The sequence below is a fragment of the Drosophila subobscura genome, chromosome O (assembly GCF_008121235.1).
Source record: "Drosophila subobscura isolate 14011-0131.10 chromosome O, UCBerk_Dsub_1.0, whole genome shotgun sequence".
NCBI classification, from domain to species: Eukaryota; Metazoa; Arthropoda; class Insecta; order Diptera; family Drosophilidae; genus Drosophila; species Drosophila subobscura.
In genome coordinates, this window is record NC_048533.1 from 15,841,082 (window position 1) to 15,868,912 (window position 27,831).

The window sequence follows — 27,831 nt, forward strand, 5'->3', positions numbered from 1 at the left end:
TGTTTGTGTCTCTTCCACTCACTGACAAAGCGTTTGTTTCTCTCGACTTATCAGCCATAAAAAAGCCTCCATGTCGTATGCGTTACGTGCTTAGACCTCGGATTTACAGCTTACAAGGAAAAACAAGAAGAAAACCAAAGGAAAACGAGTGAAAACAAGTGGAGAAACATGAATGGAAAGACGTTAAAATATAGAAAATCAGAGGAAAAATCATCGGAATGTCTGTTCGAAAATTGGCAGAGGAAAACCCTGTGCAGCAGACTGTCTGGCGAGAGTTTCTTGCAAGTTGAGTGAGAATCTGTAGTCCAGGAATCCGTGCTAACACTTATTCATTTCCTTTGCAGAAGAGTACGCTGCCAGCAGGCACTCGTGTGTATCCCACATGCCCGATCCGTAGCACATGCAAATTCAATTAATGCAAAAATGCCATTCCATACATACAAATCTCCGTATATGTAATGTACTCGCACACACATGTATGAGTAAGAGTGTGTGTGTGCATACAATTAACTCGACTGCCCGCTCTTCCCAATACAAAATCAAAATAAAACCAAATAGAACCAAAGTCCAGAGAGTTATAGGCGGGACTGGCGTCACCTTGTCGTTGCTTCGTTGCTGGAATCTCGAGCCGACTTTGCCTGATTTATCAACAGCAAACGGCAGTGGCAACATTTCAATGCAAAACGTGTAACAATTTGTAAGATTTACATAACCCAGAAGCCCAGGCCAGAAGTAGAACTCGTAGCCACAGTCGTAGCACTTGAATTCGATTTGGTAGCTAATGAAGTTGAACAAAAATAACAAATTAATAGTAAACAATCCATTAAGCAATAAATTAAATATTTACGGTAGTTTAATATACAAATAAATGAATAGTTAATGATAGTTCAAGCTTAAATTCAATTAATTGAACATACATAAAAAAGAAAGTACCCTCAAAATGTATGGCAATACGAATTGTAAAAGTATTCAACATATGATAAGATTTCCCTAGCTTTTTTTACATTCAAATTAAATATTACTTGCCCAACTAGATACATTTTTACCCGACTAAGATATGGTAATTTCATCTTCCCATAATGACACCTGAAAATATATTATTTTTTGCTTAGAAATGAAACAAATAAATACATCAAAATAAAACATGCCAAAGGTGCAAATAATTATTGTTGCTTTGAGATATTTAGCACCTTGTTAAAGCCTCATTAAGAACAATTCAAAGTGCCACAATTGTTTTTGTTTTGTGTCTCTCGGGGATTTCTGTTTTCGAATTCCAGAAATTCATCCAACGTCCTTGAGCTGAGCTTCGCACTTCCACCCACCTGACATTCAGCGAGCCCTGATGTAGTGCCTATCTATTTGCTACTACTAAGTGCAAGCACAGTACATGCAGCGTAGATACTTGCACATAAACACATACCTGTGTGTGCACTCGCGTGTGTGTGTATGAAATAATATAATTATTTGTCCAGCTGCGGGCGCACGTGTCGTTGCCCCTGTCCCTGTCTGTTGGGGCGCTCGCTTGGCGCTTTTTATAAACATTTCTCGAGATTTCTAATCTACATAACAGCAATGGCAACAAGAAACAAATAGGAATATCAGCAAAGAGCAGTAGCTACAATCGCAATTTCTGCTCACATGCTCATACATATGTACATACGTATGTATGTACCCATGTATGTACAAATGTATGTATGTACATGCTGTGTACTATAGCTTCAGACCCGTTCCACTTGAATTTGTTTGTGTGCTTTTATTTCTACTTTTTATTATTTTTTACCTTTTGTTTTTTTGTAGTGTTCTTATCAGCAATTATTATTTTATTTTCTTTTGGATTTCACCTCGACTTTGAAATTAAAATTTCGCAAGATGATAAGAATTATATTCTGTCATTTCACGCGATCTCATGTTGTTTGTTGTTGATTCTGATGTGGCGATAAGGCCCCAGAATGTTTTGCAGCCCCACTTGAAAGCTTCCAATTAAGATATAACACGATTAGAGCCCACGCTAGCTGCACCAATTCCCTGGCTGTGGCCCTTCCATGGTCTGGTGATTTCGTCAATGCCAGTCCTAATTCCAGGTGTGAATTGCACCTGTGTGTGAAGGCACAAAAAAGGCATGAAATTTGACTCACGATTATTTGTGGTTATCATAAGCGTTTGATGCGTGGCCCCAGGCACCGTGGCAGAAGCTTTGGAATTTGGGTAAACATTTGGCTTGGGATATTTCTCTTGCACTCTCGCAACGCTGTGCATCTTCCGGGTGAAAATCGTAATGCTACCCATTCCAAATAGTGTCTCCAGGCACTTTTGTTGGGGCTTTCCAGCCGTTTTCACCGCTCGTGATTAAACTTTAACCAGCAACCAAGTTGGGAAGAGGCAAACACACTAATCCGATGAGTTTTCCTTCTCTCTGTGTGCATGAGAGAGGCAAACATGAAGGCAATCTACAAGTGTTTGCCTTTTGTTATGCTGTTTCGTTGCTGTTTGGATGAAAAGCAAACCTTTCGTCACACTGCAAATGTCTCTGGCTGTTTCCCCTGCATTTCATGCTAGTGGAAATTGCGAGAGCCCAGCCATGTAACGCCCCTCCGATTAGCAACACGTGAGCAACGGGGACCCCGTACAGTAAATAAATATGTTACAGCCACAACAACGGGTGGGTGTGTGGAGTAGATGGCCGTGCTCGGTGCTCGTTGCTCGGTGTGTGAGGCAATGTGGCCCCATGAGTAACTTGAGCCACTTCCAGCAGTTTTTATGTCTTTGCACGTGCCTCACAGTGGTCGGGGCGGTGCGGGGCGGGCTAGTGTGTAATTTCCGCAGCGACCTCGGGCCGTATACGTAACGAAATGCCATACGAGTGCACGTGCCACTTATAATTAGCTCTGAGATCAGCAAACACCGAAAACAAAACAAAAGCACGACACAAAAGGCCGCTTTGGGTCCCTCGAAACATGGGATACCCTGGCAAATCGTCAGAGCTATCTAATCTGTAGATTATATTTAACATAAACATGCGAAGACAAATATATTTCCAAGTGAAAGTGAAGTTCCAGCATACTCGACTTCGGTTTAAGTTTGACAGCTTTAGTCCCTTGCTGATTTTATTAGAAAAATGTCTCATGAATTATGCGAATTATCTTGTCAAATGCTAAACCCATTCGATACTGCCACTGGCTGCAGACCAGAGTGGCAAGTTTTCATAACAACAGCCAGGCTTGAGGGTCGCAAACTACTTAATCTTTCTACCCAGCGTTTTGTTTAGTCTTCTTAGCAAGCCCCCTCCCTGACAGGGTATAGGAGACCGTGGATGGTCCAAAGCTGGTGTTACGCAAGCCCAGTGGTTAATTGGACACGTTTATGTCATTTATCACCACGGATCGCGGCTTTTGCAATTGTATTTGTGTGAATGTGTTTGCGTGACCTTTGGGGCCAGAGCCGGCTCTAAAAATAGCTGGAGCTGCCATTTAAATATAATCAACACGCTGGAAAATCCAACACAATGGAAATGAAATAATCAAATCCGAATACGAGTCGAGTCGAGTCGAGTCGCGACGAGTCGAGTTGAGTCGGCTCTAATGTAAACACATTGCGCTTTCTGGAGGCAAAAACATTTCAAAGACACGTGACCAACAACAAACTTGAGTCTTACATTGTGTGTCTGTGTGTGTGTGCACAGTTTCTGTGTGTGTTTGTGTGGAATGGCTGACATGCTCGGCTCGCGTGAGAAATTACGTCATGCGCCACGAATTTCGTGTGTGTGGTGTTTTTTTGTGTATTTGCCACTTTCAACGTGTCTCGATTAAAAACGTTAAGCTTTGGCCGTTGATGGAGTGAGAGTGAGTACGGTTGACAGACAGAGAGAGAGTGAGAGAGAGACAACGATGACGGGACAACGCAGCGTATGATTATTATTTCGATTATAAAAACGAAATGAAACGAATAACAAAACGAAAACCGAATAGCAGCAGCAACAAAAACAACGCACTGTTGCGCTCTGTAATAAAAACAAAATGTCGGCCGACATGCCCGAGTGCATGTGTGTGCGTGAGCGAGTGTTTGTGTGTGTGTGTGTGGTGTGTTGTTCACATTCATTCGTGCCGATTGTTGTTGCCAAGCGCTCTCAGTCGCCCTGTTGGATTTCGCTTTGGAATTTGTCACGTTCACGTGTTTTATTGTATGCCGCTGCCGTGTTCGCTGGCCTCTGCTGCTCGGCTGCTGCTGCTGCTGCTATTGCCCCTCCTCGGCTGCTGCCTTGGGCTTTTGCGTCGTTGATTTTCGCTTTATTATTATTATATATTTTGAACACTTTTTATGTAGTTTTTTGAGTGCCCAAGGAACATCGAATTAAAGGTTGGGCACAATTCTGTGTACCTTCTATAACTAAGAGCAAATAGATCTTATTTTTGGTCACCCAATTCACACTGTGTCTGTCACTGTAATGGCAGACCGACCGGGTGTGTGGGTTGTGGGTGCGCCACTTCGATCAGAGATTTGTACTTGAAAAACATATGGCTGGGCTTATTAATAACAATCCGTCACAGAGAGTAAATGCTTATTAATATAATTTACACGCAACATATTTATGCCTGTCCCAAAAAACAATACCAACAGCAGCAACAACAACAGCAGCACCAAGCTTTGGTTGTGTAAGTGCGCCGACAGGCGACTGTGAATGAAGTCTAGTCAGTGGCAGCGCACAGTGCTTTGAGATTCATTTGAAAACTGTGCTGAATCCAAATAAAACAATAAATAATTGGGATTTTCGTTTCATTGTTACTCTGTGGGTGATAAGACATTTACAAATATCAAGGTAAAAAGGTCTTTGCGAGAACGTATTTACGAAGAAACGTAAGAAACGAAGAGGGAAAATAGTTATACAAAGGTTAGCTGGCAGCTCGAAGCGTAAGACTAACTTTATGACTCATTAATTGGATTCTTTTAAATGTTTTGTTGTCATAACATAATTAAATAGGAATATTTACGCATTCGGCGACTTTAACTTCGAAATATGATGTAAATCGGTGTTCATATTTCTTACATAAGTTAATTAAATGTTCTTGATTTTGATGGCTGGTTCGCTTTGGTAGCTCTTTAATGTTTGGCTTGTGTTGGCTAATGAGAAATACCTTCAGTTAGTGACAATTTGACCACCTGGCCCCACTGTGGCACTCACGTTCGCCGCGCACGAAATGCGATAACATCGGCGGCACACACATGTAAGTATTTGGGGCCGAAACGTGGAGCCCGGAACCGCCCCAACCATCGCTGAGCGCTCTCAGCGCGCTCTTCTGCGCTCGCATGTGACCTACAATGCTCTCTCGTGCTCTCTCGCTCGCGCTGTTAAGTAGGTGCAAATGTGTGAGTGTGGAAGTGAGCGCCGGAGTGTGCCTCCGACTGGCAAGCGAGGCATTGGCTCATTTTAGTCATTCAATAGTCATTCAGTCGAGCGGACGCGGACGGCAGAGCGTATACGTACGTACGGTGACTGTGCAAATAACAAATAAACGGAGGAAAAAACTGCTTGAACAAAAGCAACAACAACAGCGAAAAAGAAAGAAAGAAAGAAGAGAAAAACAACAGCGGCCAAATTAGCTGGAGGCAGCAACAAAATTTATTATATGTACAAAAGTGCCACAATAGTGAAGCACACGCACACGCATACCAAATCGCTCATATGCTCTCACCTACAGCTGTGTGTGTGTGTGTGTGTACATGAATGTATGTAGGCGGCTCTGTTGCTGGTAAAATTCCACTGTGAAAGGAAGTTATTGTTGCTGCCGTTGCTGCTGTTGAGTGTCGTGTCGAGTGTGTGTGTGTCTGTGCGTACGAGTATTAATAAAACCAATAAAAGTTGATAAAAATAAATATTTTATAAAAGCAGAAAACGTGTAAACGGCCCGTGTGCCGAGCAGCAGTAATCACGTTTTTCGACATTTATTCATTGTTGCTTTTTGCCTTTTTTGTTTTGCGTGGAACTCTTTGCATCGCCGCGAGTGACAGACAGACCGAACGCGAGAGAGTGTCTGAGAGAGTGACTGTCTGAGAGAGAGAGAGAGAGAGAGAGAGGCCACAGTGGATGCTCCAACAAGTGCACTTTTTAATTGCTGCCTGCGTCCCCCAAAAATAGATGTAGAGCTGCTGCTGCCAAGTACAAAAAGGAGAAACTGACTTTATCGCTGCCTCGTTATCGCCAGCACACACAGAAAGAGACGAGCAAACAAAAGGCTAACCTATCCGCTGATAAGACCCTGACAGTGCCCACAGTCCAGTACCAGTACCAGTACCAATACCTACCCGCCCGCTGTACAGACTTATCGGTAGCATTCGTTCCAACATAAATAAATGCAATAATAGCTCGGGAATGTTATGCTATATCTAAGACAGCAACAACGCAAGTGCAAGGAGTATTGGATATTCTTGGAGAGACGTGCAACAAAAGTGTGATACCAAATTGTACCTAAATAACTGTAAAAGTAGCGGCCAATCCTTGTGTAACAACCCACCAAAAGGAGTGACAGAGCGAAAGAGAGAGAGAGAGCGCTGTGCTTCGCCGTAGATTCGCCAAATTCGCCGCCACCGTCGACAACCTGTTTGCTCAGCCATAATTCGCCCTCCTCCCCACACGGCATTTATCTTGGTATTTGTACAATTATTTCTGCATTGACGTAAGGAGCGCACCCCACCTTCCACCATTCCACCGCAACTGCAAGCCACGTTGACGCAGCAGCAGTCGCAGCAGCAGTCCAGGACAGCAGAGTTAGCAGACGCAGCCGAGGCAGAGGGCGCAGCAGCAGTAGGAGCAGCAGGAGGAGGAAGAGGAAGGTGCAGGAGCCGCCACAGCAGCATGGAGCCCTATTGGAACGAGGCGAACGGACATGCCGCACATCCGGTTAAGTATGAGAGGTAGGTATAAAAAGGGATCCCGCCAAAGCAGCTCCAAAACAAAACCAAAAACAAATGAAAAAGAAAAAACACTCACTTTCACCTGCGCGCTTAAGTCTATGCATTAATTAATGGTTTAGTGTAGATTTTAGTCTCCAATTTAGTTGTTACCTTAAGTCGTCTTCTTCTTCGTAGGCGTCTCCATCGCCGTCGCCGTTGTCTGGCTTTGTAACGGCCTTCGCAGTGCTTGAGTATGTGCGTTTGTGTGCGTTAGTGTGTGTGTGTGCGAGTGTGCGTGTTGTGGATTGGGTGTGGATCGTGTGGGATCTATTTATAGCCTTTGAGCTAGAAAACATTTGCAAAACACTCGTGAAATGCGAAAATCGGGCGAGAAAACATGCTAAAAACGTGGGCAGAAGACGACTCTGTCGCCGATCTATTTTTGTCCGGATTTCTGCTTTAGTTTTATTTCACTTTATTTCACTTTATTTCATCTTTTTGTTTCGGGTTTTTGCAAACAAAAAAAAACACACTCAAGCATACAAAAAGCAACGCACGACCCGCCAAACGTGACGTTCCGTTCCGTTCCCCCAAAAACCAATCTCCCTCTCCCTCTACGTCTGCCCCTGCCTTTGCCCATTCCCCCGCAGTCGTGTGTTTTTTTTTGTGTACGAGTATTTCTGAACTTGAATTTCATTAAACGTGTCCGAGTGAAACCCCAATTCGGATTCGGATTCGGTGTGTCTGTCCGCGTCCGCGTCCGCGTCCGCCTAGTGTGGCCAGAGACTCGTTCAATAATTTAGTCGTGGCCCCCGAATGGTCGCGAGCTTTGGGCCCGGCTAAATGTCAACGGCCAAAACATTGCTATAAATATCAGTTAATAGCACCTCCTCCACCACCCTGCTCCATTGATTGGCCATCTAGGAGGGAAGTGGGGTTCTGCACACGTGTTTGTGTGTCTGCCTTTGGGGGGGGGCTGTCTTCGTCTTCGCCTCCGAATCCGTCTCTATCCCGATACATATCTGTGTGGTGTGTGTGTGTGCTGTGTCCCGTGGGCGTAGGCGTAAGCGTAAGCGTTGGGTGCGGGTGTGGGTCGTGTTGCCAGTCGGTGTCCTTTTGAAGGTCAACAAGTTTTGTCTTTCACCCATGTTCCTCCTTGTTGTTGTCGCATTTATTTGATTGAGTATTATATTGGGGTCTATTTTGGTATTCACTGACCACTCCTGCGCAAGCTCTCAACCCTATAAATATCCTACTGCGGCCAGCCCCCAGTGAGTTGTTCATCAAATATGCAGCTTGATTTGATTTGTTTTCCCATTTTCAATTCTGATTCAGCCCCCACAATAGATACACAATGCTTGGTGCCACTTGGGGGAAAGTCTTGCCATAATTGCATACGATATGGTATGCCTCACGTGTGGCTAATAATTACATGCGTCTGGCCGTGATAATTATGTGGAAGCGATCACCAACTAATGATACAAACAGTTTATACACAATTTCAATAATTAAATTCAACGATCGCTGCGGTGCGGTGCGGATCGATTTGTTTCGGTTCGGTTCATTAAAAAAAATTAGAAATACCTTTCGACGCGTGATCAAACGAACGTTTTTGTGTGTGTGTCGCCTTATCAACTGTCATACGAAGTAAACACGCTTTTGTCGCGTCTCCGTTTTCGTTTTTGTCGTCGTTCAAGTGTTTATAATTTGCATTACGCGCCCTCCCTTTTAATCAACACCAAAGAGATGAAAAACAACTTAAAACAGAAAGAGACCAAAAGAGCGAACAAACAACAGAAGCAACTGAAAATGAAGAAGAAAGATAAGGAAAAAAAAGAAAAACAAATATTTAAGAGTGATAAGCAAACACGCGATAAACAGCAAGGCGGGCGTGACGCACAGCCACCCCGCCACAATCTAACACCAATGGATGGAGAGTTCGAGAGTATATCTAATCTATAGAGTTTTCCATGCGTCAGTGAGATCTCGGGTTTGTTGCACGACGAGACAGTTGCTCCAGACCCACCTCTTTCCAGGCAGACAGCCACATGATAATAATGATGATACTGATGATGAGTAGAAGCGGAGAAGGAGGAGGGCTTAGCCACTTGCAAACGCAGCTGTCTCTCGTTGTTTTCGATTTCGGGATCTTGTCAACGACGCCATATATCTATGGAACTACAACGAATGTGATGTGTGTGATCTCCTAGTGATCCCTTAGTGACCATGACCAGTCCAGTGTGTGATAAGTGTGCGTGTTTGTGTTTTCCCAAGTGGAAGGAAGAACGAAAGAACTCTGATAAAGTGTGTTTGTTTGCTGGCTACGTTTGTGTTACATGATCCCCATGCTGGATTCGATTCCAAGTGCCAAAAGGGACAATCATGTAGGCTAATCAACTCACAAATGTTCAGCAAGACAACACGTCAAAGCAAACAACAAGTAAATGTATCTATCAACCACGAGTATCTACCATACGAGTATTTCCAAATAAACAACAAACGCATGCTGCAGGAGGCTACTATAAATAGCCCAACGAAGTGTTATAAATTATACAAATATTTTTAGCGGATGGCGCTGCCTGCTGACGATCTTACGGTTCTCCTATTCCCATGCCGATTCCAATTCCAATTCCGAAATCCTATTCCGATCTCGATTCGCATCGATCCAATTCGTTTCGCCGAAGCGTCGTCGGTCTTATCGTTGTCGTCGCCATCGTCGTCGTCGCCGTCATTAGCGTCATCGTTCTGTTGGTGTGGCGTCCATTGGCATTTCGGAGGCGGGCACGTAGCCACGTTTCCCTATGCAGCCACACACACATACACACACAGATTCCACACACTCCTCTGGATGATGACCCTCCTCCTGCAGGTCACCACCACACGGGGGAGAAACGTGCCGCAGCCGCAGCAGCACATACTCGTACATACATTTGTATGCATTTGCATGGTGGAATTCACACACAAATTCTCATCAGTGGAGGAGGGACACGGGTACACGGGAATACTCTGGTCTCCATGGTGGTTTCCAATGATTAATGCATTCAACGTCGACGTTTTTCGAGGTCCGCGTTCGCGTCCGCGTGACTCATGGCTGGGGATGCGGGGCTCTGGGGTCTCTGCACATTGCATTTGATTGCCACTAAACGATTTGAATAGTTGCTCTCTGTGAATATATGTGAATGTGTTTTGACCCAGTTATTACTACATGTTGGGTCATTTGTGGCAGTCTATTAGTTGGGGAATGCGGATGGGCATGGAAGCGTACGTGTGGAAAATTTTCAAAATAATTGTTACATTTTAGAGGAAAAATTTACAAGTGGAAAAGTTCACAGAAAAAGTCACATTGTATGTTGATTTTTTGGAGTTGTTTATAATTGTGTGGGCTAATTTGATACAACTTTTATAGGAGGGACTCACACAGAATCCACCGAAATATTTCCTAGAATCTACATCAATTGTTGCGTGAGTGTACGCAGATTCCAATTCCAAGACAACTTTGTTGATGAATCATTGCCAATTATTTCTGGAATTCCCTTGGAACAAAGGCTGCTGCTACTTTGTGGCGTCCCAATTAGGTTTCCATACAATTTTCCACTCTTCTGGCATACATACGAGTATCTCGTATCTCGAAACTTCGTTTTGCTGCGTGTGCGTAAAAGCCAAACGACACACCAGACCAGACCGACCGCCTTCAATTGGCCGGCCTTTGTTGTGTGTCCAATTTGTTTGTTGTTTCTCTCTCGCTGTGTCGCCCCGCATTCTGTATCTCAATCTGTATAGCTAGCTGTGTGTGTGTGTGTGTATCTGTGTCTGCTTATATTGAATTGTTTTTCGCTTAGACAGCACGCCAGAGTGCAATTTACAATGTGAAGCGGGGTGAGCATTGGGGCCCTTGTATTATTGCCCTCGTTGTGGCTCTGTTGCCAGGCGATCCATCCGGCACGTGCACACGTTTGTGGCTGGCAAAAAAAGAAAAGAGAAACCAATTGAATTTCGCTGAAACCAGCACTCTACGACCAGTACTCTGTGGCCGAACTTTTCCGTCTTTTGTGTCTGGGCATTGCCCAATCTCATCATTATATCACGTGCCCGCTCAGCCATTCAGTTTCCACCTGAATATACATGAATATTCACGAGTGGTGGCTTCATTAAAGTTTCCATTCAACGTTGTTCGTGTTCGCTGTTCGACTCTCACGTGATCAGATGTTCCGGCACTGCTGCTGCACTTCTCTCGTATAATTTCGTGCTAATTTCCTGTGCTTGTATGGGTTGTGTACAGGTTGTTGTGTTATCTTATCATCAGAAATATCTACCCCCTCCACGACTCAAGGTCAGCTGATCAGAGCCAGAGAACCCCGCCCACTTTTTGCCAATTAGTGCCCCAGAGATTGTCAAGAGATTCTTATAATTGATTTATCAACAAAAACGTCACCGTTTCTCGAGTTGTTTTCCGTCCATTTGAAGTATTTCTGATTTAAGATTTCACAATTTCCATTGCCTAATGTCAATATGGAAATATCTGACACAGATCTCCATCTCTTGTGGCATTGGATGCCAGTCCGTTCCGTTCCGATCCGTTTGTTTGCGTTGTGTTGTGTAAGTGGTGGACCAAAAGATCTATAAGAAATATATGGAATCATGAATCACTCACTTTACGCTGTGTCGTGGCCTGTGAGTCAGTGGTATGACAGATTTGGGGGAGATTTACACATATTACAGCTCCCCGTATCTCTGTCTGTAAACTGTAAAGTCTGACGTCTTTCAGGGAATTATAAATTAATAAACTTTACTTTGAAAGTTAAGGGGAAGTTCCCTGCAAAGATTAGCCAAAGATTAAACTGAGTCAAACTGCCAAGAACCAGTTGTATTCGGCTTACTCTATCAGTATTTATGGGCGACCTCAAAAGCCCACAATAATAGAAAACATCGTCACGTGTAGCGCGGTGTTATCTTATCAACAACATTTTGGGGTTTAGTTACCTTACAGCCGTCCCGATAAGTGCAGGAAACAAGTCATTTGAGTGGCATATCGATAGGATGGCGAGAGCGTGTGCAAACTGTTGTTAGTAATTATCATTATCAGCAAAAAACCCATGCATAGAGGCAGAGATAAACGTGAATCGGGAAATGGGAAACAAACGGGTGAGTGGGTGAACGGGTGAACGGGTAAACGGAAAATCGTTGTAGGAATGCTGTGCTGTGTGTGCTGTTCATGCCTTTGGCAAGCGATGGGCGACTGATCAGCGGAGACTGTCGTCATGGGTCCACAGAGACTACCTGTAGATGACGATCTCTGTGTCGCCTCGAAGCATTCTATAGAATGTATGTACAGACGTGCCTCATTCCTATATTTACGGGGGCCAATTACTTAATAGTGCGACAACAAAGAAAAACGTAAACAAAACGGTAGGGTAGGGGAACTGCAGCGCCAAGAGCGAAGAGGAACCCACCCATGGGGCAAGTTGCCAACTTGTTGGGGTGCCATCGCATGAATCAAGCGAGTGATTGGTGACTCTCGCTGACGCCTGGCCACAAAACTGAAGTGCTCTTTGGCCACTGATGTAAACCGAGCAGGAGTACACGCCCTGTTCACGGGACCGCCGTTCGTTGTCCCCCAAAACTAGAGAGGGAGACACCAATCGGGCGGGCAGAGTGCAATCAACTCGAGAATTCGCCGCCCAAGGCGAACATTGGATTGAAATCTGTGCTGCATTACTCATACGCAGCGTGAGCCGGAGTCGAAACTCTGAAATACTGATAATTGGCTATGGTTTACAAATCAAATAATGCAAATTGTGCTAAACGCACAGACCAGATGAAAACAAGTTAGTAGAGGGAGGAGCTAGCTGTGGGAGAGGCTGTGCCAGTCCAGATAAACAAGTTCTAGGCGCCATGGACTGGTGCGTTCTAGTATATCTTTTTCAAATATGTACAAATATGTAGATATGTGTGTATGTATATGTATATTTATGTATGTATATGTATTTACTTAATGTTTGTTTTCTGTTTTGGTCGCTTATCGCCCCAGAGGCAGTGGCAGAGTCAGAGACAGAGCCACAGCCATGACACTTATTCTTTCTATCGTTTGCTGCTCGTTCATTTATTTTCGTTTCTAGCGTTTTCGACTTGTTTCTTCTTGGCGTGCCCGCGTTCATTATGATTACCCGTATCCGCACCTCAAGCGATTTTTGTTTGTTTTGGTTCGGGAATTGGCATTTAGTGAATTTTTCTCTCTAACATTTCCTCTGTGGCGGCGCTTGGCAACAGTTTTCCTGTTCGTTCTGTTCGAGATCTGGCTCGCTCTCGCTCTCTCTCTCTCTCTGTTTTATTATATTTTTGGCACATGGCAATTAAAACGTGTAGATGCTATAAATAGCCGCTCTGATATATGGAGTGCATATGAAAACGTGAAAACGTGTATGGGGTTTGGTATTGGCTCGTTTCTATTGGTTTTCCCACACAATCCCACACGGCAGCTGGCGAGACTGATATTTCCAATGAATAACATTCTGTGTGATGCCAAAGAGAAGCTGGCGGAACTATTTACGATGGGAGGGACCCCACATTCAATCCACAAATTTCGGTGTGTCTGTGTGTGATAAAGTGATCCTGGATGATCCTGGAATAACAACAAACAGCTGCCGTATGCTAATCGTATTTTAAAGCATATTTTTACCACTTTTTTTTTTACTACAACACAAAAAACAGAACCTACAAATCGCTCGTTTGATTTTAGCCAAGCGACGGAGCCCAGCCCCTCCAGTGCCCCAGTGCCAGGCAGAATGTTGGGTGAATGTTGGCTCAAGATCCTTCGATCTCGATGCCACTTGGTGCTTTAATCAACGTTTAATGTTTATTATGTTCTCTCTGTTCCGTTGCAGCCGTGTTGCAGATTGTATTTTTTAGCTTCTGTATCTCTGAGATAATCTGAAAATAAACGAAATAAACACATTAATCCATAGCTCTAATTAGCCATAGTTACTACTCCTAAGTCAGGCTAAGTTATGCGCCTAATAAATGCATTACTAAACCAAACGAAAAAATCGAAATGAAAAAAACAAAACTAAAACAATGAACAAAAAAATACAAGACATGCAAAAAAACCAATACATTCTTTGAACAAAATTTGGACTTATTTGTGTTTCTTTATCTTTATCCTTCCCACTTCTTTTGCATATCGAAAAACGAAAATATAGCGAAGCAGCTGTCTCCAGTTTTCCTTATTGCACAGAATCTAGTTTAAATTTTTCCACCTCTGCGACGGCATACAGCGAGGACGATGCTGAATATGCCACAGGAAGACGTAATAAAACATCGAGGGTAAATATTACAATTTTAGAGATCGCGAGAACTCGCACCAGACTCCGATCTGATCTGATCGATCACTCATTGATCATTTCAATTGTGAACATGAAAATTGAACGAATAAAACAATCGAAAAAAAGCGAATATATGTAAAACGAATATTAAGACGGACGATCGACGACCGACGACAAGATCAAAGGATCAAAAGAGAGAGGCTTTAGCGCAGCGCCTGGACGTCTTCTCGTCGTTGCCACGATGTCGATTATCACGCACACTCTCACACCCACACAAACACACACTCAAAACACACATTCACGCACAGCCACGCCCATGAGAGGCCGATGCCTGCCCACCAACTGCCCAACGACACCGACGACGCCCACCGCCCACCGCTTTTGACCCTTTTTTATTGTACGCCTACAAAAAGTTTAAACAAAAATTACAATTAAAATGAAAACCAAAAGAAAAGCGATTGAAAATAAAGAGAAGAGAAAACTGAAAATGAAAGTGAAAATAAAATGAAATTGAAAAATGGAAAAGAACCAATCATTACTAGGATAAAGCCTAACTCTCCCTCCCCCACCACGCCTATAGCTGTACACTAAGTGAACCGAAACTAATCAGAGCTCTTTATCCTCTCTCTATATCCTCGTGTCCGTATAGCAAGACCCACTATCTCACCGTATTATCGAGAAGCGTCGCCGCGATCGCATGAACTCCTGCCTGGCGGACCTCTCACGCCTCATCCCGCCGCAGTACCAGCGCAAAGGCCGCGGCCGCATCGAGAAGACGGAGATCATCGAGATGGCCATCAGGCACCTGAAGCATCTGCAGAGCGAGTGCCTGCAGAAGGAGAGCGACTACCGCAGTGGGTACATGGACTGCATGAAGGAGGCGGCCAAGTTCCTCTACGACGTCCACATGCAGGACTTTTGCCACCGTCTGTTGGGTCGCCTGCAGGAGCACATCGATGACATGTTCAAGAGTGAGTTGATTCGATATTTTACACCATGAAACCACATGCTAATCTCTCTTTGTCTGTCCTCCAGCCGAGTGCTACAAGTCCACGCGCACCTGCCACATGCCGGACAATGTGAGCGCCTCCAGCGGCAGCCCCCATCAGGCGTACCATCCGCCACTTTGCCACCTGCGTGACATGCTGGGGGCCTCGGATGTGGAGCACAGCCAGGATCACAACGATGTCAAGGATCTGAGCTTCCGCAATCATCTCAATCAGCTGCAGCGGAACCAGCAGGCAGCAGCCGCAGCCGCCGCCGCTGTGGCTGCCAATGGCAGCGGAAGCTCCTCCAGCTCCACCACCCTCGAGGTCGCCAGCAAGCTGCCCATGACCAATGGCAGTGGCAGTGGCAGTGGCAATGCCAATGGCGACAATGTTCCCACCAATTCCACGGGCTCTCTGCCCGGTGCAGGCAGCAGCAGCAATGCGGCCAGCTCCACCACCTGCCCCAGCACGGTCACCTGTCCCACGACCACGTCCGCATCGGTGGCTCAGAAGGTGGCACCGCCCATGGCTGCCCATCAGCAGCAGCAGCTGCCACATCAGGCGGCAGTGATCACGTCGACGGCACCGCACCACCACACGGACAGCAGCCACCACGACTTTGACTCGTCGCGGGAGCCCATCCTCCACACGGACACCTCCAACATGCACTCGCCACCGCCGCGGGACCTGCTGCTGCAGCAGCTTCCGCATCTGGGGCACAACCACACACAGGACAGCCTGATGTCGGTGCGCATGCGCAACTACTCGGAGTCGTCGCACGAGGTGGAGCACAACAACAACTACAAGTACAAGAACCACATCAAGGAGCGCTTCGTCCACGAACTGCATGACGAGGAGACGAGCAGCGAGCACTGCCCGGTGACGGCCCACCTCCAGAGCGACCACTCGCACATGCAGGCCCACTCCGATCACTCCAAGGACGGCACCGAGCCAGAAATAGCTCCCATCATGGCCAAGAAGCGCAAGATGGCCGAGGCGGCAGCGGCGGCAGCAGCCAACGGGGATGTCCACTCCCTCGACGTGCACTGCGAGGCCAGCAATCCGAATCCGCCCCGTCAGCTGCTAATGTTGCGCGAGGACAGCAAGCCCTCGCCCTCCTTCAATTTCAGCGACATCAAGGACATCAAGTCGGAGCTGCACAACAGCAACTCCAACTCCAGCCCGCTGCTGGCCAAGCTCAGCGCTGCCGCCGCCGCCGGAGCCCAGCTAAGCACTCCGAGCAGCACCACCACCTCGCTGGCGCCACGGCACTCCTTCACCGTGCCCATCTTCGCACTGCACGGCCAGGGCAACTACTACGTGCCCCTCAACGTCGACTACAACGCCCTGGTGCCGTTCCTCAATGGCATGGATCTGCTCGAGAAGAGCTACTCGAGCATGCCGGTGGTGCATCCCATCAACATCAATGTCAACTTCATGCCCAGCTCCCCGTCGGCCTCCCTGCTGGCGGCCGCTGCAGCCGCAGCTGCCGTTGCAGCTGGCAAGCAACAGCAGGCAGTGGTGGCCGCATCCGCAGGTGGTCCACTGTCCTCCGTGGTGGGGGCCAACTCGACGGCTGCCCAGGTGGCAGCTGTGGCCGCAGCGGCCGTGGCCAAGGCCAAGCTGGAGCAGGCCATGAACAGCAGCTGGTAAGGGGCAGGCGGTGGATTAGCAGATGGAATAACTACCTCAGTACTTCTGTGAATAATCATCAAATGATTAATCTCAAATCAAACAAACAAAAACCAAGCGACATCTGCGCCAAGGAGAGAACACTAGAGGATAGAGGAAAATGCGAATTCAGATTTATTATTTTTGGATTAGATCGGAACAGCCTCAAAGGCTGCGCAGACAAGATCGAGTTGCAAAAGGGGAGAAAATTATAGGAAATAGTTTTGAACAAAGCTAAGAAGCAAGACAAAAATTCAGCATAAATAAATGTCTATTATAATGCATAGAAATCTTAAAGTAACATAAAAAGAAACAGAAAGAAATGTGTACAATGTGTACCAAACCGTACTAAATATAAATATAAAATATGATGCCAAGAGTCAGTCCCACGTAAAAGATCTAATGGATTTTAAAAAAGAATAACAAAAAAAAAACAACTAATTGTGAACTAAATGTATTTTTTTAGGAGTTTAACGTTTTTGCAGTGTTAATTACATAAGTGTTGTGGTTTCAAATCAGGTAGTCTATAGCCAAGTGGGGGAGGCAGTCCTGCACCGGGAGTCCCCCTCCCAAATCAAACGTACATATTACAAATATACCTATATATTATATGTATAGTAAACCACTAGTCAAACGGAGGACGATGTATGTAAAACGTAAATGGAAAAGGATGTGCATATGAAAGAAAACAAATCAAAATGAATTATTATTATTATTATATAGTGTGTATGTATTGTATAAATTCTATGTGTAAATATTGTTAGCAAAATCAAATTGTCATTCGTTTAAGTTTGTATTTTAGCGACAAATTATCTTAAGTTCGTTGTTTAACACACATCCCATGGAGGAGCTAAAACAAAACCTAAAAAACAAAAAAAAACAATTAAAACAAAAAACCCAAAAACTTTTCTATTACAGAAAGAAAGAAAGAAAGCCCAAATTTCATTCTCGAAATGCGGTCCTAATACTATAGTTAGTTAGTTATTATTATTAGTACTATCAATACCTACCGTCTAACCCCCTACGTTGATTTATTTCTTTGTGTTTTTTTTTATTCTTTTTATTTGTTATCCCGCAACGGAATAAAGGAAAATATTAAACTTGTTTCGAGACTCGACTGTCACTTGTTTCCTCCGATCTACGAGAGCACTGGGAAATGATTTATAATAATAGTTGGCTAAACCGAAGGTTTACCCATGCAGCACAAAGATTATTTACTCTTTTTTTTAATTGTGTACGGACTGTATGATTACGGTACTGTTAATATACAAATACGTTACTGTTTAATATATTTTATATGTGTATACAGATGTAATAAAAAAGCTAAAAAATGAAAACCCTGCCTTTGCATTCCTTCCAGAGAAAAATATGAGTCGAGGACTGCGTGACGTTGAGAGTTTTAGATAATGATGGAGGGGCCAGAAAAGAGTGATTTAACCACAACAGATAAATGCACATTGTATATGTACTAGTTTGTAAGTCTTGGAATTTTGTGAAATCATCAAACCGAGAGCCAGTTCGAGTTTGCGAACAAGTTTATTCAGTATCAAGTTGTGCACCGGATAAGTCGTGCAGCAAAATATTATTCAGAATGCGTGAGGCACTGTGTTGGTGCAGCTTTTTGGGCTTTCTACTGTGCTGCATTGCAGCTGACATTCCCGGTTGCAATTTTTTCGATACTGTCAACCTAGCAAACAGCCTGAAGTTCCCGAACGGATCCTATAACTACGAGGATCTCATCATTCCCCCGACTCTCACGGGGGAGTACGACTACGAAATGCAGTTCAACGGGAACAGCAGATCGGTGCCCAGCCACACAAGAGGATGTGTTTGCAAGCTGAGGCCTTGCATACGATTATGCTGTCATCGGAGTAGAGTGATAAAGGACAACAAGTGCTCGGCCCATACGCTGAACGAGTTATCCTACAACATGACCCTGGATATAACACATAAACACATTTTTGAGGATTTTGTGGTGCAGGAGGAACTGCCATTGCCATGCAATATTCATTATCCATTAAACAGAATTGAATATTCGACAGATCATTGGACACTATTTGAGGTTTGACAGATTACAACTTTTCTTTATTTCGAATAAAATCTGATCAAATTCATTGACCAGAATGGAACGCTGCTGCGGCAATATGACATGAGGTACCTCTCCAAGCAGGACTACTGTCTGCAGCCGCGGAAGTCGGGGAAGCAGAAAGGCTACAACCACATCTTAGTTCCTTACAACTGCGTCATTGAACCGGACATGACAATGGAGTATGGTAGGTGTATAAATAGAATCATTACCCATGCAATTTCTTTGCATTTTATTTCTAGTCAAGGCGACATCTGTCTTATTTATGGCCATTACCATTTCCGTCTACCTTTGGCTGCCCCAGTTTCAATCCCTGACTGGAAAGTGCTGCAATCTGTATTTTATCTGCTTGGCAGCCACCTTCCTGCTGAATCTCTTCAGCAATTTCAACGTGTTTGACAGCAACATTTCATGCTCTATTAATGGTAAAATAATTAAATTATCTCATCTAATAAATGTTTGATAAACAAACACACTTTCTACTCCAGGTTATGCAGGTTATTTCGCAGCGATGGCCACGTTTCTCTGGCTGTCTGTGATAAGCTTCCATGTGTGGACCCGATTCGCTGTGCGTCACTTTCAAGAGATTCAAAGGTCTCGCCGCAGTAATTTTCTCAACTATAATCTCATCGTCTGGAGCACTGCTGGAACACTTACTCTGGCCGTATTCTTGGTGGACAGACTTGTACCATTTTTCAGTACATCAGACAAAACTTTACCCATGCTACCAGCTGTGGGAGTGTTCTCCTGCTGGATCTCAAGTATATCTTTTCAGCTTTAATACCCTCCATTGAAGTATGTAAGATCTTTTATTTTTATCAGCTGAAGGTTGGTCGGGAATGCTCTATTTTTATTCACCATTGACGTTATTGATATTATTCAATATTACCATGTTCGTTATGACGATCCATCACATTTACGTGTCGGAAAAGATCAAGCCAAGATCTTTTAACGGAATCGAAGAGCATCAAGTGTCAAAGCACCGAGCCAAGTATGTGAAACACAAATTTTTCTATATTAAATACCCATTGCTTTATATATTTCTTTAGATATGGCGCGTATCTGCATCTGTTCATCATTATGGGCTGCAGTTGGTTACTGGAAATCGTTGCCTTTATTTGTAAAATTGAAAATGTCTTCAAGCCTTTGATCGTAGTTAATGACGTCATAAACTGCAGTCAGGGCATCATTATATTCTTCGTCACATTCTGCAACAGGAGCATGCTCAGAGTCATTCGTGAAAGGTGAGTGCTGCCGCAGCACCATAATTATATCTTCAATCAATAAATATCTTTCAGAACCCATCCAGATTCTAAACCGGCTGAACCGTCTAAGTTCAGTGATGTTGAGTATGGAACATGCAGTTTAACACGGGACTGCCACCTCATGCAGGAAATCAATTGAATATCCTCAAATTACTTTTAAGTTTCTTCTGATTTTCAACTTCAATAAACTGTCGATCAACGTCTCATTGCCATATCAGCTGTAATCCGTTCTTCGAAAGGCGATTTTGATGTAATTCCATCCCATACTTGTAAATTACAGTCTGATATCAAACATTTATTTATATGCGTGTATCCCCAGGCACACAAAAAGTGCATACATACGCACTTTAAACTGCTGATAAATGGAAATGCTTGCCTCCAAGGAATAACTATAATTGTTTCTTTGGTAAACGATTTTTGATATCATTCAACGGCGTTTCAAGTCGTCGCTTATTTTAGATCGAGTCGCTGAAGCGGCCAGTCGCTATAACGTTTAACTTGCTTCATAAATAAAATTTTCGGAATGAACAGCCTCAAATTTGGTTGCACCCTGCTGAGCATTCTCATGGCAATTGGTGTGCAAGCTAAGGAGATTCTCGATTGCGACTTCTACGATACGGTCAACATAACGAGCGGCTTCAGGACAGTCGATGGATCTTATCGATTCGAAAATCTCACAATTCCTGCGAGTCTGACTGGGGAGTACGACTATGTGATCGAACACGATGGGGACAAGAGCTCTGTAGCCAAGCACATGCGAGGATGTGTGTGCAAGTTGAGGTCCTGCATTCGATTCTGTTGTCCGAAGGAAAAGCGTATGAGAAGTTCCCAGTGTTCCAAGAAGGAGAACGCCCTGTCCTACAACATGACGATGGATATAATGCAACACGATGGTACATTGGTGTGGAAACATATTTTGAGAGAGATGTTTGTGCAGGAAGACCTTCCTCTGCCATGCAATGATCATTATATACTGGACAGAAACTCTCCTGAAGATCAGTGGACTCTCTTTGAGGTTTGACAGAGTATAAATCTTCTAACTTTCAATTCAATTGATCAAATATTATGTCTAGAATGGCACTCTCCTGCGACATTACGATACGAGGTACCTCTCCAAGCAGGAGTATTGCCTGCAGCCGCAAAAGATGAACAATGGGACACACCACAACTATACCATAGTGCCCCACAATTGCATTATAGAGCCTTCCATGTCAATGGCTTACGGTAGGTCTTTCAAGAGTGTGTGTTGCCAAGAGAATGTTCACCCCATTTCGATCTTTCAGTCAAGTCTGTCTCTGTAATTTTCATGACGATTACTGTTGCCCTGTACCTGTGGCTGCCCCGATTCCGTTCGCTGCATGGAAAGTGCTGCAATCTGTATTTTATTTGCTTGGCAGCCACCTTCCTGCTGAATGTCTTCAGCATGTTTGACGTATTTAGCTACAGCTCGGTTTTGTGTCGGATCAATGGTAAGACGAGTCCATATCCTAAAATTCTGATTACTGGTGCTACACAGAAGTGGATTACATTTCCAGGATACGCTGGGTACTTTGCAGTGATGGCCACGTTCCTCTGGCTGTCGGTGATTAGCTTTGACGTGTGGAGACGATTCGCGCTGCGACGGTTCCACGAGTTCAATCGGAACAGACGGAGTAGCTTCCTTAACTATAACATCACCGTTTGGAGCACCGCATCTCTACTGACTCTGGGCATATTTCTGGTCGACGTTTTCGTCAAGTTCAATCCGCAGAATTCCATCTCACCCGGTGTGGGAGAGTATATGTGCTGGATGTATAGTATGTATCTGCTGTTAATCACTTTTTGGAACTAAACGATGATGCTCTGTTTATTTCTACAGCGGATGGTTGGTCGGCCATGTACTATTTTTATTCGCCGCTGTCGGTTTTGATACTTTTCAATGGGATTATGTTTGCGTTGACGACCAAATACATTTATGTGGAAAACAAGGGGAATCAGCAAGTGCTGAACCAGAATGAAAGGCAACGAGAGTGCAGGAACCAAGCCAAGTGAGTTGGAGTTACGATTCCCAATTGCATAATTGATTACAATATTCCGAATATTTAGCTACCGTGTGTATCTGCGTTTGTTTGTCATAATGGGTGGCACTTGGTTTTTGGAAATCATTGCATTTGTCTGTTATATGGAGAGGGTTCTAGAGAACTTCATCACAGTCGTTGACATTGTCAACTGCAGTCAGGGCATCATTATATTCGTGGCCACATTCTGCAATTGGGACATACTCAAGTCAATCCACAAGCGGTAAGATCCTCAAGAGAAGAGTGAGAGTATTTTGATTACAAATTGTATTAATTCTTGCAGCATCCAAGACAGGAACAGCACAAGTACGGACTTTACCAGCACCAGTCGGACGCAGGAGTCTGACAAATTGGGTAACACCGAAAGGAATTAATCGTAATTCTATTATACATTTCAAGAAATTGTATTTTTTGGAAATATATTTTAATGTTTTGATTAAAGTTGTATATTTTTGATGCACACCCAGCAGAGGCGAGGGGCGGCCACTAACTAAATTAGTACTGGCATCGTTAGTACAGTAGTTCATAGAGTTGCTAACTAATATTAATGTACGTATGCAATAATTGAATTTCAATTTCAAATATCAAAATTATACATATGCATGTATGTGTACGTGTATATGCGATGAGCAGAGCCTGAGCCCACTAGAACCTAGATCGTAGATTACTTAAATGACTTCAGTCGAAATTAGGACCGTTTGCAAAAGCGTTTCGTTGCACTAAGTAAGATGTACGTAAATGTAGGTAACTAAATACTAAATACAGCACACGTTTTTTTGTGTTTAGAACTGAACTAGATGCACGCAACCATTGCGAGTTGTACGAAAAAAATATGTTGCCTGAGCTATGGCAGCTCAGAGCGTCCCTTGGGGTGTGCGCTTCAAGTGAAACTCCACCATGTTGTCGAGGTCGCAGATATACGACTTGGACTTCTTAATATCCGAGTTGAGCACACGCAGATTGGAGGCATAGTCGGGTAGCTTGTTCAGGCTCTCCGTCATCTCCTTGGCCATCTTCTTGGCCATTTGGGCAAAGGTGAGGCGCGCCTTGCACAGACGCTTCAGTGGATTAAAGAGCTCGTGCATTTCCCGAAGCTCGCCATAGTCAAGGACCTGCCACTGGCCGCTCTCCATGTTCCAGGTGAAGAGGATGCGACACTCGTACTGGCGGTTGTGGAACATACAGTCTATGCGGCCAGTGCAATGCAGGCAGTTTGTCAGCGGTGCGTAGGGCTGATCCCGTGCCGAGAATTGCGCCATGAGCAGGCAGCTGACCGTCTGGCTGAGCGGGCAGACGCTTATCACCTCGTACGCCCAGTCGTAGAACACATTGTAGATCTTGTGGTGCTTCTGGCACAGCAAACTAATCACATAGTACGTGAAGGTCTCCAGATCGAACGAGTGTTGAGTGATTACCACACTGCTGCAGCGCAGGCGCTGATACGAGGCGTGCGAAATCATTTGCATTTCCGAATAGCACGAGCCGTGCACTTCCATGGGCAGCGATGTGTGATATCCCGGCGATATGCAGTCATCTAAAAACAACCTATGTGTTATCTTTTACATTTCCATTACTGGTGTTCTTTCTTACCCTCCTCGCTGGTGATGACCGAGGTGGCATCATCCTCCTCCACATAGCGGCGTCTCAGTTTCTTGGTGCACACAGGCTTCTCCGGCATCACACCGCCCTGCACTGGCATCTCCACAATGCGGGGCTCATCGCGTCGGGGCGACAGAAAGGACAGGCCCGCATTGGGCGACATAGAGCCGCCAATCTCAAACCGCTTGGCCATGGACACCTGTAGCGGGGAGAGTGCTCCCAGCGGTCCCACAGGCTTGTAGCTGAGCATCTGCTGTGTGGCCTGCGAAAGCGGCGGCGACTTCTGGTTGTAGATTTGAGCTGCCACAGCAGCCACAGCAGAGTTGGCTGCGCGGCTGGGCGAGCGCATTAGATTCGAGCTGGATGGCGGAGAGCGAAAACCCAGATGCGGTGGCGTTTGTGATGGAGGTGCTGGATGTGGCGAAGAGGACGGCGAGGCGCAAGGCGAGTTATGAAAGAAGTGCGCCGTGGGTGAAAAGCGATGAAAACTGCGGGCCGTAGAGCTGCCTGCAGAGGAACTAAAATTTGGAGCCGAGGCGCGACCAGCCGAACGCACTTTAGTGAACGGGATGATATTCTCCACGTTGTCCTCGGAAAACTCGTACTTCTTGTCAGCCAGTCGACGCTTACGAAACGTGGAGATCTTCTCGCACTTCTCATTGTCCTCAGAAAACTCATAGGCGTTCGATTTGTCCGTCATGGAGGTGGAACTGGGCGTACTCTAAACGGGGGAGAGCAACAAAACTGTCAGATTTCGACACGTACATTAGAATATGACCATGGCAATTACCTGCACGTCTATGGTGGTGATGCCATTGCGATAGGACTTGGTGACTATCCGCTGATTTCGTTTGCGTGATTGTCCAGCCTCTCCGCTGACTGGGCTCTGCTGCTTGGCAACGGGCAACGTGGTGTCCGGCAGTGTCATGCTGGACCCAATCGCAGCGCTGCAGTTGGGTGTGAAGACGAGCTTTTCATAGGATCGTGGCGAGCAGCAAATGCTGTTAGCCTGCAGCTCATTGTTATTATTATTATTACTATTGTTATTGTTGGATTGGCCTGTGCGCTGGGTCTGCTCCGATTCGATATCACTAAAGTCAGCTATGATGCGTGCCACAACACTCTGCTCGTTGCCGGACTCAGCCTCCGAGCCTGAGCCTGTAAAGACTACAGAGGCGCGATCCTCCTCGCTGGCCACTAAAGTGCGTGGCAGGAGGAAGCACTGGGGCTGCGACAGTGGCAGGGACTGCTGGGGATAGGGCAGGACGAGGCTTTGCTGAGTTAGGTAGCTGCTGGTGGACACGGCCGGCGTGTCAACATCAATGCGGAGCATGTGCATAAACCCATTCGAAATGATCAGAATGCGCTCGGGGCAAAGCAGATTGATTTTTGGCTGGAATCCGGGATCCGTTTCAGTCGAGGAATACTTGGTATGCACAGTCAAATGGCAATTCAGGCAGTGCGCGTTGTAGAAGGAATCTGCAAAAGAAATTGTGTACTCTCTACTATGATTGATTGATTGACTGATTGCACATACATGGACCGTCATCGTTCAGTTTTTTGCACTCCAAACAACCAAGTTTAGGAACTTTTACATATGTGATATAGCTATCTTCGCTCTCCTCCGTGGCAGCGCCATGCACAACCAAGATTTGTTTCCCAGCATTCTTCCACTGCGTCATGCTGACAGTCTTAATGTTGTCCACCACATGATCATCAAAGAGGCGTCGCGTAAAGAAGTAACGCAGCTTTTTGTACGGCTGAAAGATCCAAAAGTAGAGACTGCAAAGCAAAAGAGTAATTTTTCAGCAATTTATGAATGTTTAGCAGCTGGGTGACGACACTCACGTGTACTTGTAGCCCATGTTGAAGGAGTAGTGGTTGAGCGTGGAGCTGTCGTTACAGACGACCCGATGGCTGAGCATGTACTGGCCGCAGGCAGTCAATCCCATGAATATGTGACTGCAAGTATTTGCTGGGTTGTAGACGCTAGCGAGAAATAATAATGATGCGAGCTGCTTACCCCTCCATGACATTGCTTGCTATAACGTCCTTGAGATACAATTTTAATCTATTTGGCACCCGGTCGTATGGAAGTTGTTGCTTTTGGCCAGCACGTGATGTGCCCGAGAAGAATCCAGAACGCTGCGGATGTCGAAATACAGTTAGAAAAATGTCGGTGTGTTTTCGGGGGGGGGTGGTGTCCAATGTGCATTCCTACTCACCTCCCTGTCAAACAGCATTTGCGCCAGGTTTCGCGTTCGCGTGTTGAGCGATGGCGAGGGTGTCGGCTCCTCTGACGTCTCATCGGAGCTGTCCACCGTGGACATATCATCGTCATCCGAAGATACACCGGACAATGACTCGACATAATGTTGATAATCAGTCTCCATTGCCTCCCCAAACTCTCAAAATCAGACTTAATTTATTCTTCCTTTCCGTCTAGCACTACGCCACCGACAGAAAAACGGCACCGTTTTGGGCCCGTGTTGCGAAAACTGTCAGCCCTACAGGCCCCCCTAACGCCTCACAAAACAAAGGAAGTCACGACTCTGGCACATATCGTCATTCGAGGTGTTCGATCCTTTTTTGTAATGAATTAATTAAGGAATTGAAAAAATAACTTAACAAAATTTGTTGTGTTGGTTTGCGGCAGTGTGACCTGCAGTGTGAACCGCGGACCTATCGATAAAATATACCTAATCATTTTAAAAATATACCGCAATTATACTGTAATCTTAAATCATATTCCTCTATTTTGATGTTCTATTTTATTTTAAGAGCTTGCAAAGACTTTTAACATAGAAACAATAATTTAATCCGTTTGAAAAATCAATTTGGCTTATTTTAAATACAACTTTCTATTGGATTGAATACTTTATCACCGTATAATTTACAAATTTGTATTTGAAATTTTCAATGAAATCACCCCGTCTGGCAGCAAGGGAGCTTTGTGTTCAGTATGTAAATGGATGTAACACGTAGCGACACATGTATGTTAACTGATATAATTGAAATTTTTTTAAAAATAACTGGAAGTGGAAAAGAAATTCTATTGTTTTCTAAAAATTGCACAAAGGGAACATAAGTAAATATTATAATAAGTTCGGAGTGGTTTGGGGGACAGTTCTTCGATCTTTACAACATAATTGTGGATAAAGTCCGGTTTATACATTGTAATTATTGCTTTCTTTTGCTAATGAATACCGGATTAAGATGAACACTATTTAACATATCGTCTAACTAATCACCGATTCTTTGATTTTATTTATTTTCTTTTAACATTTTATATTTAGTTGTTCATTTTCATTTTCCTGTACATGGTATGGTATGGTTCATATAAACTGATTCCGATTGCCATCGACTGGCTTCTTGCTAATATTGAGCGGCTGATTTTAAATTTGAGTTTCAAAACTATGATAAATAATTGGAGATAATCTTCTTAATTATTTTTTAAATTTTAATTGTTGGATAATTTTTTGTTGACTAGAGTGTATTGTAATGTCTTTCCAGTGATATTTGCTGATTCCACCAATTCCTATAAATGGATTTATAGTCCCATCCATCCCATAGAACACTCCAGAGCTGACCCAAAATTGAAATAATCTAGAAACTGGCAACGTGACCGAATGTTCATTGACCCCATCGGGAATGGGGGTCAACATGTTTGCGGAAGCCGCTCGAGTTGGCGGTGCAGCCAAGCCGGGTTCAGTGCGCCGTCCAAAGACTGGACAAAGTGCAGCACAAAAAACTTGGAAAACTTAATAAATTCATATCAATTCGGCATAAAAATGTCGAGCATGCCAGAAAACGAATTGCAGGTCTCAGCGGATTTTGGCAATAGCCAAAGCTGATCGACCGCACACAGGAAACTTGATGCGCTGGCAGCGGCCATTGAACGGCCCTCTGAGCTTATAAGAGCTGGATGACCACTTCCCAGGTTTTAGTTCTTAACCATAC

General features: G+C 44.6%; 5 protein-coding genes and 1 long non-coding RNA gene across 9 annotated transcripts in view; 5 read left to right on the forward strand and 1 right to left on the reverse strand.

The window, feature by feature from the left end:
* Window positions 1–475, forward strand: part of LOC117898325 (mitochondrial import receptor subunit TOM20 homolog) — a 1,596-nt gene extending 1,121 nt beyond the window's left edge. Inside the window, exons 3-4 of the mRNA XM_034807649.1 lie at window positions 55–285; window positions 345–475. The gene's annotated coding sequence lies outside the window, so the exon portion shown is untranslated. The remainder of the gene's footprint in view (window positions 1–54; window positions 286–344) is intronic.
* The window catches only part of LOC117898323 (transcription factor cwo), a 19,044-nt gene extending 1,745 nt beyond the window's left edge, over window positions 1–17,299 (forward strand). Inside the window, exons 2-5 of one of the 4 annotated variants that reach the window (XM_034807643.1) lie at window positions 5,568–6,906; window positions 14,082–14,205; window positions 14,854–15,175; window positions 15,240–17,299. In XM_034807643.1, the coding sequence (XP_034663534.1) occupies window positions 6,848–6,906; window positions 14,082–14,205; window positions 14,854–15,175; window positions 15,240–16,846 (2,112 nt within the window). In that variant the 5' untranslated portion in view covers window positions 5,568–6,847 and the 3' untranslated portion in view covers window positions 16,847–17,299. Of the gene's footprint in view, window positions 1–5,531; window positions 6,907–14,081; window positions 14,206–14,853; window positions 15,176–15,239 lie in introns of those variants that run through there. The other 3 variants (XM_034807646.1, XM_034807644.1, XM_034807645.1) reach the window with 3 other exon arrangements.
* On the forward strand, window positions 7,927–13,254 carry LOC117898326. Its single transcript, XR_004649128.1, has 3 exons — window positions 7,927–7,936; window positions 11,825–11,828; window positions 12,205–13,254. It is a non-coding gene; the product is annotated as an uncharacterized LOC117898326 (long non-coding RNA).
* Window positions 17,300–18,404: 1,105 nt separating the features above from the next.
* On the forward strand, window positions 18,405–20,354 carry LOC117899029 (probable G-protein coupled receptor Mth-like 11). Its single transcript, XM_034808788.1, has 7 exons — window positions 18,405–18,926; window positions 18,987–19,137; window positions 19,193–19,375; window positions 19,439–19,711; window positions 19,773–19,941; window positions 20,000–20,194; window positions 20,249–20,354. Exons 1-7 carry the CDS (start codon window positions 18,456–18,458, stop codon window positions 20,352–20,354), a joined length of 1,548 nt encoding a protein of 515 aa, XP_034664679.1. The 5' UTR covers window positions 18,405–18,455.
* Window positions 20,355–20,738: 384 nt separating this feature from the next.
* Window positions 20,739–22,646, forward strand: LOC117899040 (probable G-protein coupled receptor Mth-like 11). Its single transcript, XM_034808801.1, has 7 exons — window positions 20,739–21,230; window positions 21,289–21,439; window positions 21,499–21,684; window positions 21,751–22,011; window positions 22,074–22,242; window positions 22,301–22,495; window positions 22,556–22,646. Exons 1-7 carry the CDS (start codon window positions 20,739–20,741, stop codon window positions 22,644–22,646), a joined length of 1,545 nt encoding a protein of 514 aa, XP_034664692.1.
* A 45-nt stretch (window positions 22,647–22,691) lies between these two features.
* LOC117898321 lies at window positions 22,692–26,538 on the reverse strand. Its single transcript, XM_034807639.1, has 7 exons — window positions 26,097–26,538; window positions 25,895–26,016; window positions 25,720–25,833; window positions 25,409–25,653; window positions 24,662–25,350; window positions 23,863–24,592; window positions 22,692–23,806 (listed from the first exon to the last, which is right to left on the reverse strand). The coding sequence occupies exons 1-7, from the start codon at window positions 26,262–26,264 to the stop codon at window positions 23,127–23,129; spliced, it is 2,748 nt and encodes a 915-aa protein (XP_034663530.1). The 5' UTR covers window positions 26,265–26,538; the 3' UTR covers window positions 22,692–23,126.
* Window positions 26,539–27,831: the final 1,293 nt, after the last annotated feature.

Excerpts from the sequence above, each read along its gene's own strand:
- LOC117899040 (XM_034808801.1), top strand. The coding sequence starts at position 20,739 with ATGAACAGCCTCAAATTTGGTTGCACCCTGCTGAGCATTCTCATGGCA. Across the intron at positions 22,012-22,073 it reads GTATATGTGCTGGATGTATA|CGGATGGTTGGTCGGCCATG; the intron begins GTATGTATCTGC and ends TTATTTCTACAG. Across the intron at positions 22,243-22,300 it reads GAGTGCAGGAACCAAGCCAA|CTACCGTGTGTATCTGCGTT; the intron begins GTGAGTTGGAGT and ends CCGAATATTTAG.
- LOC117899029 (XM_034808788.1), top strand. The coding sequence starts at position 18,456 with ATGCGTGAGGCACTGTGTTGGTGCAGCTTTTTGGGCTTTCTACTGTGC. Across the intron at positions 19,376-19,438 it reads CATTTCATGCTCTATTAATG|GTTATGCAGGTTATTTCGCA; the intron begins GTAAAATAATTA and ends TTTCTACTCCAG. Across the intron at positions 19,712-19,772 it reads GTTCTCCTGCTGGATCTCAA|CTGAAGGTTGGTCGGGAATG; the intron begins GTATATCTTTTC and ends TATTTTTATCAG.
- LOC117898321 (XM_034807639.1), bottom strand. The coding sequence starts at position 26,264 with ATGGAGACTGATTATCAACATTATGTCGAGTCATTGTCCGGTGTATCT. Across the intron at positions 25,834-25,894 it reads GCAAGCAATGTCATGGAGGG|TCACATATTCATGGGATTGA; the intron begins GTAAGCAGCTCG and ends AAATACTTGCAG. Across the intron at positions 24,593-24,661 it reads TCACCACCATAGACGTGCAG|AGTACGCCCAGTTCCACCTC; the intron begins GTAATTGCCATG and ends TCCCCCGTTTAG.